The 14,668-nt window shown below is 40.9% G+C and overlaps 2 protein-coding genes across 4 annotated transcripts; one reads left to right on the plus strand and one right to left on the minus strand.

Moving 5' to 3' along the window:
• Positions 1-2: 2 nt before the first annotated feature.
• On the minus strand, positions 3-11,960 carry LOC135506034 (protein-L-isoaspartate(D-aspartate) O-methyltransferase). 3 transcript variants are annotated; one of them, XR_010450331.1, is made up of 9 exons: positions 11,656-11,725; positions 8,232-8,336; positions 8,094-8,125; positions 7,831-7,935; positions 7,555-7,675; positions 6,404-6,489; positions 2,788-2,957; positions 1,361-1,475; positions 3-1,124 (listed from the first exon to the last, which is right to left on the minus strand). XR_010450331.1 is itself a non-coding variant. In XM_064925394.1 (8 exons), the coding sequence occupies exons 1-8, from the start codon at positions 11,708-11,710 to the stop codon at positions 1,463-1,465; spliced, it is 687 nt and encodes a 228-aa protein (XP_064781466.1). In that variant the 5' UTR covers positions 11,711-11,960; the 3' UTR covers positions 3-1,462. The 3 variants fall into 3 exon arrangements, 1 of the variants encoding a protein (XP_064781466.1); XR_010450332.1 differs by having other exon boundaries at positions 3-1,475; positions 2,726-2,957; XM_064925394.1 differs by having other exon boundaries at positions 3-1,475; positions 11,656-11,960.
• A 112-nt stretch (positions 11,961-12,072) lies between these two features.
• On the plus strand, positions 12,073-14,668 carry nup43 (nucleoporin 43). Its single transcript, XM_064925395.1, has 8 exons — positions 12,073-12,303; positions 12,579-12,701; positions 12,808-12,885; positions 13,017-13,179; positions 13,381-13,516; positions 13,617-13,768; positions 13,855-13,971; positions 14,131-14,668. The coding sequence occupies exons 1-8, from the start codon at positions 12,181-12,183 to the stop codon at positions 14,358-14,360; spliced, it is 1,122 nt and encodes a 373-aa protein (XP_064781467.1). The 5' UTR covers positions 12,073-12,180; the 3' UTR covers positions 14,361-14,668.

Raw genomic sequence — 14,668 nt, forward strand, 5'->3', positions numbered from 1 at the left:
AACATAAGCATATTTTTATTTTCATTTTTGCCATTCCAGAAATTGTGAAAGCCATAGCTCATCCAATATTCAATATCTTTAAACAGACATTCAATCGCTTTGCATTAAAATGTATTTTGGCAACGCACCGGCTACCTTGTTTCACACACACATATATAATATATGTGTGGCTCTGCTTTGTTTAGTGTCGGTAATCAGTAAAGCTTGCAGTCTTGTCATGGACACCAGAGGCAGAACACAAATCATGGGGCAAATCACAACCCTGAATGTGTGCACGTATTCACATGTGTATATACACACTCACTCCCATATGTATTTGGACAGTGAAACTAACATTTTAAATGTGGCTCTGTACTTCAGCATTTTGGATTTGAGATCAAATGTTTCATATGAGGCAACATTATAGAATGTCACTGTTTATTTTAGGGTGTTGTCATATTTGTTTTATTAGTTTAGAAAGGAAAGCACTATGTATCTTGTCCCCCATTTGAAGAAGTCATAAGTATTTGGACAAATGGGCTTATAGTGTATTAAGGTAGCCAAAAGTTTACATCAAGCTTGTGACTATACAAACCTGTGATACATTTGCAGGTTGTTTTGGTTATGTTTTGACCAATAGAAACTGAATGAAGAATGTAATTTTCTTTCAAAGTGAGTAATGATGTTTCTGAACCCTTCTAAATTAATCCTGATAATACCATGATTAAGAAAAATCATGAATGAATCATGAATAATGAGTGAGAAGGTTACAAAGGCTGCAACAAAACATACGAATCTCTCACCATTACCAATAACAGAGGTTATAATTTAGGGGGGGGGGGGGGTCTTTGTACCTGTAACCTTCTCACTCATCACTATTCACAATTTGTTCAAGATCGCCCATAACATCCACATGAATGTAGAATTGTTAAGAAACATCTTCTATTCTTACCTACAATAAGTGACTCCGAAATAACCCAATACATCATTGCCCATTCACTTCCTATTAGGCGACGACGCTGATATATGTTAGCAGAGCAGCAGTACAGATATCTTCAGATGCACTCTAAAGTAAGTGGCTGAATAATCTCTTCAACTCAGGCTTTCCTCATCAGAACAGTCTTTACACTCCGCTTTGTTTGGAGCTGAAATGCATTATTGTGAAATGGTTGATTAGCAAATCAAGATGTAACCACAAAAACTAAATCTTGCAGCAAATCAAAAGGAAAATTCACAACCAAAAAAATGCAGGCCAATATATATTTTAAACAATCCCCAACACATTCTTCTGTTCAATCTCCAGCAGTCGTTATTCCGACCTCAGGGGTTATTCCTCAGCATGATACTCTAGGTAGAGTTAAAGGAGAAAAAACAAAATCACCATGGTTTGTTGTTTTCAAAGAAATCCAATGGCTGTTGTTGGAACCCAAAGTAGTCTCCTCCAGGTTCACATTGAAATGTGGAATATGGATAGTCTGTCGCCTCAAAGTTCATCCCTGTGAGAAAGAGGCAACACATTAAGAGATGGACATAAAGAGGAAATACACTGTCAAATCATATCCACCTCATCATGCAACCGTAGGTTAGAGTTAGACACCTCCATGCACAAACTGTTATAGAATGCCCCATACCATGTGCAAAATGCAAATGTCCCTATGGTTATTTGATTTCTCCATCTCTTCAGATTTAACCAATGAAGAACTAGTATATTATGCAGTAGGGGAGAGTGGGGTAAGTTGAACCATTTTTTTTACATTCAGCATCACTCTGTCAAGGGGAATATAGTATTCTTTCTAACAAATATATATATATCTACATATATTTCCAGATGAGGTTTCCCTGGAAATAATCAGCATTTATGTAAACAAAACAATTCTGAAAACATTGCTTGTTCTTTTAGCACAACTTACCATAGGTATGGAGTTAATTCTGTACTGAATAAAATATTACCACTACCTTTAAAAAAAACCTCTGTTTCCCAAACACAATTGCTTTTTTGTCTTAATAATTAAGCATATTTTAACACAGGCTTATATTCTACCTCATATCCTAGTGATAATGCCTTGCATTACACCTGGGAAGAAAACACTTCAATCTGCTCAACTTTCCCCAAGGAAAACATTTTGACTATATTAGCCCACACAGCTACAAGGATTGACTTTCATGCTGTTTAGAGTCTAATAATTGTAGCTTATATAGACCCAATCTGATGTATAGATTTGATTTATTATCTACATTGGTTTAGATACAAGCATCATGACACCCCTAAACAAAGGCATTAGACTTTTTTTGGGACCTAACTTGCTTACCACTTCCCCCCCCCCCCCATGTGGTTTCTTCCTTCAGACTCCATGAAATTATGACCTGTCCTAAATATTTGGAAACAAGGGTGACTCAACTTACCCCACTCTTCCCTATAATGAGGCTAAATGTCACTTCCCCTCAAGAACAAGGATGATACAATTGACATGCTCTCAAGCAAGAAGTATCATAGCCAAATACCAACCATCAAACATATCAAATAGTATTTACATGAGATTAACTCAGAGAATCCATTGATATAATTCCAAAGTATCCACACATGGTTTGTTTGACACCACACGTGCTTTGCTGAACAGCTTTAATAGCATACTGGTTTATTGCATTAAAACAAAACAAAAATGTGCAGCCAGTTGCCATAGTATGGAAGAGTCAAATAATGACGACAAGCAGGAAACTCAGCCCAATGATCTACTCCAGGCCACACCATTTCACCGTTGCCCACTGTGTGAAGGAGAGAGGGGGGAGAGAGTAGGAAGTCACTTCCACCTGGACCACTGCTTCTCTTTGTCTGTTAAAGGCACGTAAATCACCCCCATCAGGGGCTTCATCTTGGTGCTGCCGTCCTCCAGCTTATCGTACTGCTCCAGCATCTGGTTCCCTCCAGCCGGCCCCACGGGCAGAATCAGCCTGCCGCCTGGCTTCAGCTGGTCCAGGAGCTGGGAGAGGAGATTTAAAGGACACTCACTGGGTCAGAATAAAAGATACCCTCCAAGGCAAAACATTTCAAATTTCCCACCCCATCAGACTAGTCTTCTCAGACATGCTGAAATGACTGATTTAGCCCCGATTTCAAACCTGATTTACTGAGAACGAGATTTACAGTTGAAGTTAACATGCGCCTTAGCCAAATACATTGAAATGCAGTTTCACAATTCCTGACATTTAATCCTAGTAAAAAAAAATCCCTGTTTTAGATCAGTTAGGATTACCACTATTTTAAGAACGTGAAATGTCAGAATATTAGTTGAGATAATTATTTATTTCAGCTTTTATTTCTTTCATCACATTCCCAGTGGGTCAGAAGTTTACATACATTCAATTACTATTTGGTAGCATTGCCTTTAACTTGTTTAACTTGCGTATAACGTTTCGGTTGGCCTTACACAAACTTCCCACAATAAATTGGGTGGATTTTGGCCCATTCCTCCTGACAGACCTGATGTAACTGAGTCAGGTTTGTAGGCCTCCTTGCTCAGACGCTTTTTCAGTTCTGCCAGAATACATATACCACACACATAAGTCAAGGTATTGTAGTGGCAATCACAATGTCCTGACCACAATCTCTCACACACATACATATAAATATACGTGTGTGTGTGTGTGTGTGTGTATATATATATACACACACATAATACACATATATATACATGTATAATGTATGTATGTGTATACATGTATGTATATATGTGTGTGTGTATTATATATATACATACACACACACACACACACACACATATATATATATGATTGAGGTCAGGACTTTGTGATGGCCACTACAATACCTTGACTTTGTTGTCCTTAGTCCATTTTGCCACAACTTTGGAAGTATGCTTGGGGTCATTGTCCATTTGGAAGACCCATTTGCGACCAAGCTTCAACTTCCTGACTGATGTCTTGAGATGTTGCTTCAATATATCCACATCATTTCCCAACCTCATGATGGCATCTATTTTGTGAAGTGCACCAGTCCCTCCTGCAGCAAAGCACCCCCACAACATGATGCTGCCACCCCTGTGCTTCACTGTTAGGATGGTGTTTTTCGGCTTGCAAGCCTCCCCCTTTTTCCTCCCCAAACATAATGGTCATTATTGCCAAACAGTTCTATTTTTGTTTCATCAGACCAGAGGACATTTCTCCAAAAAGTACCATCTTTGTCCCCATGTGCAGTTGCAAACCATAGTCTGGCTTTTTTATTGCGGTTTTAGAGCAGTGGCTTCTTCCTTACTGAGCAGCCTTTCAGGTTGTTAATATAGGACTCGTTTTTCTGTGAATATAGATACTTTCGTACCGGTTTCCTCCAGCATCTTCAAAAGGTCCTTTGCTGTTGTTCTGGGATTAACTTGCACTTTTCGCAACAAAGTACATTCATCTCGAGGAGACAGAATGCGTCTCCTTCCTGAGCGGTATGACTGCTGCGGGGTCCCATGGTGTTTAAACTTGCGTACTATTGTTTGTACAGATGAACATGACTTCAGGCGATTGGAAATTGCTCCCAAGGATGAACCAGACTTGTGGAGATCTACAATTTTTTTTCTGATGTCTTGCCTGATTTCTTTTGATTCTCCCATGATGTCAAGCAAAGAGGCACTGAGTTTGAGGGTAGGCCTTGAAATACAGTCACAGGTACACCTCCAATTGACTCAAATGATGTCAATTAGCCTATCAGAAGCTTCTAAAGCCATGACATCATTTTCCGAGCTGTTTAAAGGCACAGTCAACTTAGTGTATGTAAACTTCTCACCCACTGGAATTGTGATACAGTTTTATTTAACCTTTATTTAACTAGGCAAGTCAGTTAAGAACAAATACTTATTTTCAATGACTGCCTAGGAACAGTGAATTATAAGTAAAATAAATCTGTCTGTAAACAATTGTTGGAAAAAAAAAGGCACTGTGAGACTGTATCCAGTTTGCTGAGTAGAGTGTTAGAAGCCATTTTGTAGATGATGTCGCCGAAGTCGAGGATCGGTAGAATAGTCAGTTTTACTAGGGTAAGTTTGGCGGTGTGAGTGAAGGAGGCTTTGTTGCGAAATAGAAAGCCGATTCTAGATTTGATTTTTGATTGGAGATATTTAATACGAGTCTGGAAGGAGAGTTGACAGTCTAGCCAGACACCTAGGGATTTATAACTGTCCACATATTCTAGATCGGAACCGTCCAAGGTGGTGATGTTAGTCGTGCGGGCGGGTGCGGGCAGCGAACGGTTGAAAAGCATGCATTTGGTTTTACTAGCATTTAAGAGCAGTTGGAGGCCACGGAAGGAGTGTTGTATGGCATTGAAGCTCGTTTGGAGGTTAGTTAGCACAGTGTCCAAGGAAGGGCCAGAAGAATACTGAATGGTGTCGTCTGCGTAGAGGTGGATCAGGAAAAGGTAATAAGGTGGATCGTACCCTTATCTCGCAAATATCAGTTTTAGACGAGACTGACTTTATGACAAAAATGATCCTACCGTAAAACGTCAATTAATAGTCCGAGCGTGTAATTGCTTAAATCACTGAACAGGCGCATATTATAGAAAGGCTTCCATTTGAGCCAGGCATCTATTTCCTTAATGTCCAGAGCTTTTGCTTATTTGCATAGTTAATTGTTTCCTTCCAGCATTTGAATCCATTTCTTAATTTCCTGCACTAATGTGTTATCGTTTACACACCGCATCATGTTTCTTTTGGGTTAGTATGCCTCACCACTAGAGGGTGATCTGCCAATTTCTAGGGTTCTGTACTCCCAAAATTGTTGACTGTTTTTGTGCGTGCCAGTTAGATAGCAGTTCTCAGCCAATGGCAAGCAGTTTCTTACTGGCTATAAAAATGGATGATAGCCATAATTTTTTTGTTTAATGCAACAAATCAAACATTGAACCTCGTAAACAATTCATGGTAATCTTGTAAACAATTGATTTAGACCAGGCGTTGATTTGAAAGAGGCATTTATTTTCTGTAATGTGTCCTGTTGCCCGGCTATTAAAAAGGGGACAGGCAGCTATTTGAGACTGCATTTAATTGAAGTGTTTTGGTATTTACACATTGTAAATGTGTTTTTCCCGACTTATATCGATACCACCGTTTTGAAACAGAAAAGTTGGTTTTCCACTCAGTCGCTCTTTAACATGCAATGTCTAGCCTGTGTAGCTACAACTGAATAGACCAGGGGACTGTTTGACAAAATAGCACAATAGAGCACACCAACATTCCCTGAGACCGACCGACCAAAGCCCATAATCACAAATTGACATGTTTCATCTAACAGAGTTAGTCAGTGCTGTTGTTCATCTCTACTCTGATCACAGCATTCCTAAGGATGGTGGATTTAGGTGATGTGGCTTCTATTAGCCGGGACCACTTTGATTCCTTCAATTGTGTTTTTCTGTGGTTTGGGAACTTACTGCTTGTGGCACGTTGGGTGCTGCCGCGCCCACGTGGATGGCATCATAAGGCGCCTCCTCTGGATGGCCCATCCGCCCGTCTCCCACTGGAACACAACAAACAGTCACCAGCTGTCACTCACATGCTGCCAGCCACCCTGCAGTGCCAACATTATAGCTGCCAAGCAGGCCGCACACTGAGAAGCAGAATGCCAGGGCACACAGCAGAGCTGTGAGATGATGGCTAGGCCTTGTCTCTGGCCTACGAGGATAATGCGGCGGTGTAGCCTAGTGGTTAGAGCATTGGACTAGTAACCGAAAGGTTGCAAGTTCAAATCCCCGAGCTGACAAGGTACAAAATCTGTCGTTCTGCCCCTGAACAGGCAGTTAACCCACTGTTCCTAGGCAGTCATTGAAAATAAGAATTTGTTCTTAACTGACTTGCCTAGTAAAATAAAGGTAAAAACATTTTTTTTTTAAAAGCTGGTTGACTGCAGGGCAGGCGAAAGCAGAAACTCTCCTTTCAACAATTCAGCAGAGTGCTGCACCCACATCAATTAAGCTGCTTTGTGTTGCTCTCCCAAGGAATGACCAATATTCATTAGACTCCTTTGAAACATTCCTTATTTTAGTCAGTGTATCACCAACCCTGTTTTAAGCTTATACAGTGTCTAGTGGAAGTCTACATTTTAAAGTAGATTTAAGTCAGAGAAGGTTTGAATTAATGCTGTCCAATGATTCTCAACCAAATGTACTGATGTTTTTGACAAAAACAATGGATATATGTTGCCCTAAGAGTTGTGCAAGGTTGGTAGAATCTTATTCTAAATGATTGACAGCTCTAATGGCTGCCAATGGTTCTTCCACCAAGTGTTAACTATAGGGTGTGGAAGCATATGCAATCAATACATCTTCATTTTGTATTAACTTGGAAACTTCGAAAAAATGTGGAGTAGGTTGTGTAGATCGGAAGGACAAATATCAAATAGAATCCCCTTTTAGAATAAGGTAGCAAAATGTGAAGACTATACAAAGGGGTGTGTAGGCTTTCACTAGTGATTGTTTTATATTTAACCGACACATTTGTACAATACATTTTAATAACCCAACAATACAAGTCACCAAATTAGAGAGAAAAATTCCCATCTTGCTTTGTTGCTTTTGGGACTTACCTATTAGTTTGACTCGACCAGATGTTATCAAGCTGGGGTCATCTGTCTTTACATTGTTAATAGAATCATCTACCAGTTCCTTGATGTGGTCAATTCCTATCACCTTCCCTTTGGGACCTACCTGTTAAATACAATAAATTAGGAAGGTCTGTGCCATAGAACATTACTCAGAACCTAAAATATCCCCAAAACCTGAAATGGACAATTTACCAACTCCCCCACCAGAATACATTACCTAATATGTTATGCATTTACCCATCATCATGTGTAGCTCACCATTCGTGCAAAGCATGCAGATAGGATTCCACTGCCAGACCCAACATCCAGAGCTTTGGCCCCATCATACAGCTGATCATGCAGTAGCTCCAACGCATAGGCGTGCTGGGGGAGAAATCAACATACAACTGCATCACCACCTGTCAGCACTGTACTTGTAAACCTCTGGGTATTGCTCAGTTGGTATAAATGATAAGAGCAAGGCGATCAATGTTTGATACGCAACAATTTAAACAAATATTAAAAGTAAAAGCTAGACCTACCATGTGTGGCGCACTGATGGTTGCTTGATAGCCTTTGGGTGCAAAGTGAGGGATAGTTAGTTTCTAACATTCATCAATGGCTGGGTTATTGAATTTGCCCTACACTACTTTATTGTACTACAAGAAATAAGCACACACCTATTGACTGTGGGGAGTCCATGTAGGGGTTGCTTCTGGAGAAATGGCCTCTGTCTGTGGCCAACATGACTTCATAGACCTTGTCGGACTTGATGATCCCATTTTCTGAGGACACAGGGAAACAGTGTGATTCTCCACAGTGGACAATGGAGAGACTCACAAACACTGCAGTGCCTTCAGAGTAGACTAATCCCCCCACAGGAGGCTCCACTGACAACTGGTGCCAACACTAGGAAGTGCCCGCATCAGCCGGTGCTGCTGCTCTCATTAATACTCCCCCAGACCCCAACCTTACCACTATGTTGCTCAGTGGTCACAAGGATACATTACACCTGCATTCCCAACAGTTTTAGATGAACAAGTAAAAATTCTGTCCCCTTAACTTTTTGCACATTTTGTTATGTTACAACCTTATTCTAAAAATGGATTACATTCATTTTCCCCCTCATCAATCTACACACATAATGACAAAGCAAAAACTGGTTTGTAGAAATGTTTGCAAATGTGTAAAAAAAAAAACAGAAATAACTATTGAGACCCTTTGCTATGAAACTCAAAATTTATCTCATGTGCATTCTGTTTCCATTGATCATCCTTGAGATGTTTCTACAACTTAATTGGAGTCCACCTGTAGTAAATTCAATTGAATGGACATGATTTGGAAATGCACACAACTGTGTATATAAGGTCCCACAGTTGACAGCGCATGTCAGACAAAAACCAAGCCTTGAGGTCAAAGGAATTGTCCGTAGGATTGTGTTAAGGCACAGATCTTGGGAAAGGTACCAAAACATTTCTGCAGCATTGAAGGTCCCCAGGAACACAGTGGCCCCCATCATTCTTAAATGGAAAAAGTCTGGAACCAACAAGACCCTTCCTAGAGCTGGCTGACCCGGCCAAACTAGGCAATCCGGGGAGAAGGGCCTTGGTCAGGGAAGTGGCCAAGAACCCGATGGTCACAGACAGAGCTCCTCTGTGGAGATGGGAGAAACTCTGCAGCACTCCACCAATCAGGCCTTTATGGTAGAGTGGCCAGACGGAAGCCACTCCTCAGTAAAATGCACATGACAGCCCGCTTGGAGTTTTCCAAAAAGGTGCATTGACCATGAAAAACAAGATTCTCTGATCTGATGAAAACAAGATTGTAGTCTTTGGCCTAAATGCCAAGCGTCACATCTGGAGGAATCCTGGCACCATCCCTATGGTGACGCATGGTGGTGTCAACATCATGCTGTGGATATGTCAGGATCGAGGGAAAGATGAACAAAGTAAAGTACTGAGCAATCCTTGATGAAAACCTGCTTCAGCACACTCAGGACCTCAGACTGGGGCGAAGGCTCACCTTCCAACAGGACAACGACCCTGAGCACATAGCCAAGACAGCAAGTCTCCGAATGTCCTTGAGTGGCCCAGCCAGAGCCCGGACTTGAACCCGATCAAACATCTTTGGAGAGACATTAAAATAGCATTGTACAGCGACGCTCTCCATCCAGCCTGACCGAGCCTGAGAGGACCTGCAGAGAAAAATGGGAGAAACTCCCCAAATACAGGTGTTCCGAGCTTGAAGCATCATACCCAAGAAGACTCAAGGCTGTAATGACTGCCAAAGGTGCTTCAACAAAGTACTGAGTAAAGGGTCTTGAATAATTATGAAAATGTGATATCAGTTTTATAAATTTACAAAAATGTCTAAAACTGTTTTTTGCTTTGTCATTATGGGGTATTGTTTCGATTGAGAGAGAAAAACAATCATTTTTAGAATAAGGCTGTAACGTAACAAAATGTGGAAAAGGTGAAGAAGGGGTCTGAATACTTTCCGAATGCACTGTATATGCACACAATCGGCTAGTAGGTTAATGTTATGTTTTTTTATTCACTTGAAAGACCAACTCTTACAAAAACGTCATGTTCTGAACCCACGGTGTGTGAAAATCATCATTTAGCTCAGAGAAACCCTGGAGGATACAAAGAACACTAAAGTCAGGAATTAGCATGCATCGTGAGTTTGACCCGTTTAAATCCGGCTTAGGCTAACTTAAGGTTTGCAGCTGGTGAGTAGACCTAAATGGGTCAGCATGCACATAACAGGGGAGGATGGGTGTTGCTAAAAATTTACCCAGAACTCAGCTTTTGGGAATAAAATATTCCACCACTTCAGCATCACATTTTACCCCACGTTTAAGTATCCCTGGATGCAGTGTTGTGCATGTTATGTTCTCAACGTGAAATGTGTCCCCTTTTATGTCTATACAATATCACAAATGTAAACAAGGAACAATAAGGTGCATGTTCACCCAAAGGGATTTTGGCAAAACGCTCAGACCAGCCCTAGTGTCTGCTGCAGTGCTTTGCTGGACACTGACTGTAAATATAGCCAACTAGATATGCTTGCCAAATCATGTTGGACACCGATATAGGCAAGCCAACCAGCTGCTCTCTGCACCAAGTCTTCAGGAGATCTTTCTCGTTTAACAAAAAGATCTTCCTAGTAAATGGGTGAATTTGAGCAATATGTTCTTATCTATTAGATTTCAGTCTAAATCAGCTAATCCACTTCCTTACTGTATGGCACACACACAAGAAAACAGACAGACATTCGAAAAACAAATGTTAGCTGGTTCATAGCAAGACTAACTACCACAGTGGTGTGTCAGGTGTGACTACAAATTGAATGAAGTATTGCACAACTACCTAGGAGTGCTGAGTGTGACCAGTAGTAGTAGTCTGTTGTAATAACAACAGGGTGTGATCATGCCCCTCTCCCAAGGAATGGCATATCCTAGCTTGTTCGCAAACTCCTACACTACTGTCAATCTTCGCTGCTGTTGTAAAAACATAGACATATATACACAGTCGAACTTCCCATGCATGTAGTTAGTAGACTAGCTCACTAATAAACGGTTTCACATTTCTCCACATACGCCATACATATCCCATGAACTGGCTAGCTAGCAAATTAGCTGTTTCTTTTTTGGTTCCGCAACACTGCTGTTGTAGGTAGGTAACTAGCGTTAGCTACTACCAAGCCAAAAGAGGTTGGGGAAAACAATAATGTACATTGCATTGGTGGCATATAAAATATCGGAAGCTCTATAAATACGGCTGCCTAGAATTAAACGAAGCCACTAGCTACTGTTAGCACAGTTTACTAGTTAATAATTGCGTGTTAACAGGTGCAGATTTGCTAACACCCGCCTGATATTACTGTAGCGTGACTACAGAGGAACACATTGGCTGTGGTAACTAATGGAAACAGTGTGGTGTCCCAACGGCTAGCTAACGCGGTAAAAACTTTTACTAGCCTCCCATTTCTAGCCTAGCCCGACCGTTGCCACCATGCTTTGGAAGCAGCAATTATTCTTTCCCCATTAGATCTCTAAACCAAAATGCTTAATTATCCACTTTATATAATGAGTAAACTTACTGCGAAGGTTGTTTACAAGCTCTGCGTGGCTGGCTCCTCCTGATTTCCAGGCCATTATTACACACACTGGCGGAGCAGGTAGAGAGCCTCTGTCAGTGCCGCGTCTGCGCCAACTCCTTTGCCTACGAAACTGACAACCTCCTAAAAAGATGGAGGGGAAACGTCACGCGACATAATTCTCAGTGTGCAGCTTTTTCCACACGGTTAGTCCCTGAATAAATTGTGTTGACATATTAGTTAAAAAATACGATATTTAATATTTAATTTGGTTTTTTTTGACCACTCAGATATGATTGCCGGAGCATGTGTGCTACCTTCCACGTCCACCCACTAGAGGGGCGCGAGAACTTAACTCGTTAATGAATTAGTGACGTATTTACAAGGCGTTTAACGTTTACTTTAGTTGAGTTTGTCCTAATAGGCCACCATATGAGACCTGGCGGGATTCAGGAAAATTCATGTTAAGGGGACTTGTTTTCGTTTTAAAATTAAACAGAAGTACAAGTAGCTACGTTTAAGATTATTATGATGGAGGGTATCAATGCAAAGTACGTGTCACAGAAAATCAGTAAAACGAGATGGAGACCGGTCTCATCTTCGTCTTTACAGCAACCAGACATCTTTGCTACTGGGTCTTGGGATAACGAGGTGGGTTTGCTAGCTAGCCAAACCGCTAACTTTACCGTTAACTAGCTACTGTCGGTACTGTCAACACATAACGTTAGTTTGCTTTATTATTCTCTGTCAATAATAACAAACATGTCACTTTACTTCCCTAATTACAGAAGCCCAGTGTGCTGCCACTAATGTTAGGGCAATTTGTGCATAGCTAACGTTAGCTACTAGCTAACTAGTATACTTAGCTACCATCAATCAGCTGTTGAATATGTATTTTTGTCTGATTGCATACATCTCTTTTTAAGGACAACAAAATTTCCATTTGGTCCATCGGGGAGAATGGGGTCTCCGGTTTGGACGATGAATTTGAGGGAGACCCCCAATTAGTATGTGAACACAAACATAATGGGGATGTTTTGGATCTTCAAGTAAGTTTATCAACAAGGTCTAGGATATTAGAGACTGACATTGTTGTACTTGGTCCTTATTTTCAAAATATAATGCCATAATTGAATGTCAATCTTACACTTTTAGTTTCTGGATCAAGACAGAATAGTAACAGCATCATCGACTGGAGCAGTGATCATCTTTCGGCATCACCACAACAGCCAGGTATGGATGTTATTTCACAAGACATCATCATAAAGAAGATACACCAACAATCACGGATACACAATTACAAATGTCAAGGTAGCTTGTGGAGGACCATATGTTCAATAGCACCTGTATTCTCTTCTCAACAGACATTGTCTGTTTCTCAATTGTGGGAAAGAGCACATCATTATCCCTGCGACAACGCTCCATGTACTGGAATTGTGTGCAACAGCCCTGAGATTGTCACGGTGGGGGAAGATGGAAGGATCATCCTCTTCAGAGCAGACCAGGAAGGAGTGCTGCGCACTATAGGTCTGAGAATGAAACAATACTTTAGTAACAATACCTCATAGACAATTGAATTCTCCCCGGGCAGTGGACATTGTTTTCATCAAGGTTGCATTTTGAACTTGCAATGGCCTACATGCTAATTCATGTCATCTGGAACTTCAAATAAAATCCCACCCTTTAGCCAAGATAATACTGACAAACTATTTTTTTCTTAATTGTCAGAAAATGCTGATAGTAGCACAATCCATGATGTGACTTTCCTAAGGACTACGGAGATCCTTACTGTCAATTCAATTGGCCAGCTCAAAATATGGGACTTCAGGCAGCAGGGCAATGAACCATCACAGATTCTTTCACTGTAAGCTGTTTAAATATTTGAAGAGCGAATGCAAATGAGTTTTTCTGGTCCTACAAGTTTGTTGTGTAATGTCCTTTATGTATTTTGTTTTGCCTGCAAGAACTGGGGACAGAGTCCCACTGCATTGTGTGGACAGGCACCCCAACCAACAACACATTGTGGCCACAGGGGGGCAGGATGGCATGCTCTGTATCTGGGATGTGAGACAAGGCAACATGCCCTTTTCACTTATGGAGGCACACTCTGCTGAAAGTAAGATATTTATGGAAGTCATTTATTTACTAAAACAGCAAGTCTATCTTTGGTTCACAGGTTAACTGTTTGTTTTTTGTGCTCAGTGTGGGAGGTCCATTTTCATCCATCAAACCCAGACCACCTGTTCTCATGCTCAGAAGATGGATCACTGTTGCATTGGGAGACTTCCTCAAATTCAGACACACCATCCTTCTTACAAGGCAAGTCATCAGAAAGATTTTTTAAAGGCTCACAGAGCAGGATGGTTGTGTTTATTGCCAAATGGATGTATTTGATATATCAACATGTTTATTTGGCAGGATAACATTATTGTAACACCAATCATTCATCATCTGAATTTGACTTTTTCTGTTCACCAGGTGGACGGAACACAAGCATAGTTTCGCGCAGTGCAATAGCCCCAGCAGGTGGGAACCAGTCCCTCATCAGTTCCTGGCTCACTGGAGACTCAAGTAAGGGACGCCTTGAGACCACTCACATGCTGCCAAGCCAGACCCTGTCTGTGAACAGTCTGGATGTGCTGGGACAATGCTTGGTGTGTGGAACGGACAGAGAGGCTATTTATGTCAACAGACGGGTCCCAATTTAGAAAAACGTTTTGCTATTAACATTAATAGACATGCTGGCTGGACTTTATTTACCTTTAACTGATTGTTAAAATCTGTTTACAGTAAAAGGTCTTGCTTCTGCGGATTAGATAACCTCAATCGGGTGAAATTGTTTTTGATAGTCCTGAAGGAGTTTGAAGAAATTGTAAGCTGACAGAGGTCTTTTATTACCAGTCAAATACTACTCTTGTACAGGAAATTGTGCTCTGCTTGATTTGTGGAGAAGTCATATTGGTTGTGTTCATGTCATTTAACTCCGGTGTTTTGAAATAAAATGTCTGCATAAAAA

This window comes from Oncorhynchus masou, chromosome 19, assembly GCF_036934945.1.
Source record: "Oncorhynchus masou masou isolate Uvic2021 chromosome 19, UVic_Omas_1.1, whole genome shotgun sequence".
NCBI classification, from domain to species: Eukaryota; Metazoa; Chordata; class Actinopteri; order Salmoniformes; family Salmonidae; genus Oncorhynchus; species Oncorhynchus masou.

What these genes read in the sequence shown, in the direction of transcription:
- LOC135506034 (XM_064925394.1), bottom strand. Translation starts at nt 11,710, where the DNA reads ATGGCCTGGAAATCAGGAGGAGCCAGCCACGCAGAGCTTGTAAACAAC. An exon ending in GGACTCCCCACAGTCAATAG is followed by an intron (nt 8,126 to 8,231) that starts GTGTGTGCTTAT and finishes TTGCACCCAAAG; the next exon opens with GCTATCAAGCAACCATCAGT. An exon ending in TGGTCGAGTCAAACTAATAG is followed by an intron (nt 6,490 to 7,554) that starts GTAAGTCCCAAA and finishes GTTGTGTTCCAG; the next exon opens with TGGGAGACGGGCGGATGGGC.
- nup43 (XM_064925395.1), top strand. Translation starts at nt 12,181, where the DNA reads ATGATGGAGGGTATCAATGCAAAGTACGTGTCACAGAAAATCAGTAAA. An exon ending in GGCATCACCACAACAGCCAG is followed by an intron (nt 12,886 to 13,016) that starts GTATGGATGTTA and finishes TCTTCTCAACAG; the next exon opens with ACATTGTCTGTTTCTCAATT. An exon ending in GGAGGCACACTCTGCTGAAA is followed by an intron (nt 13,769 to 13,854) that starts GTAAGATATTTA and finishes TTTTGTGCTCAG; the next exon opens with TGTGGGAGGTCCATTTTCAT.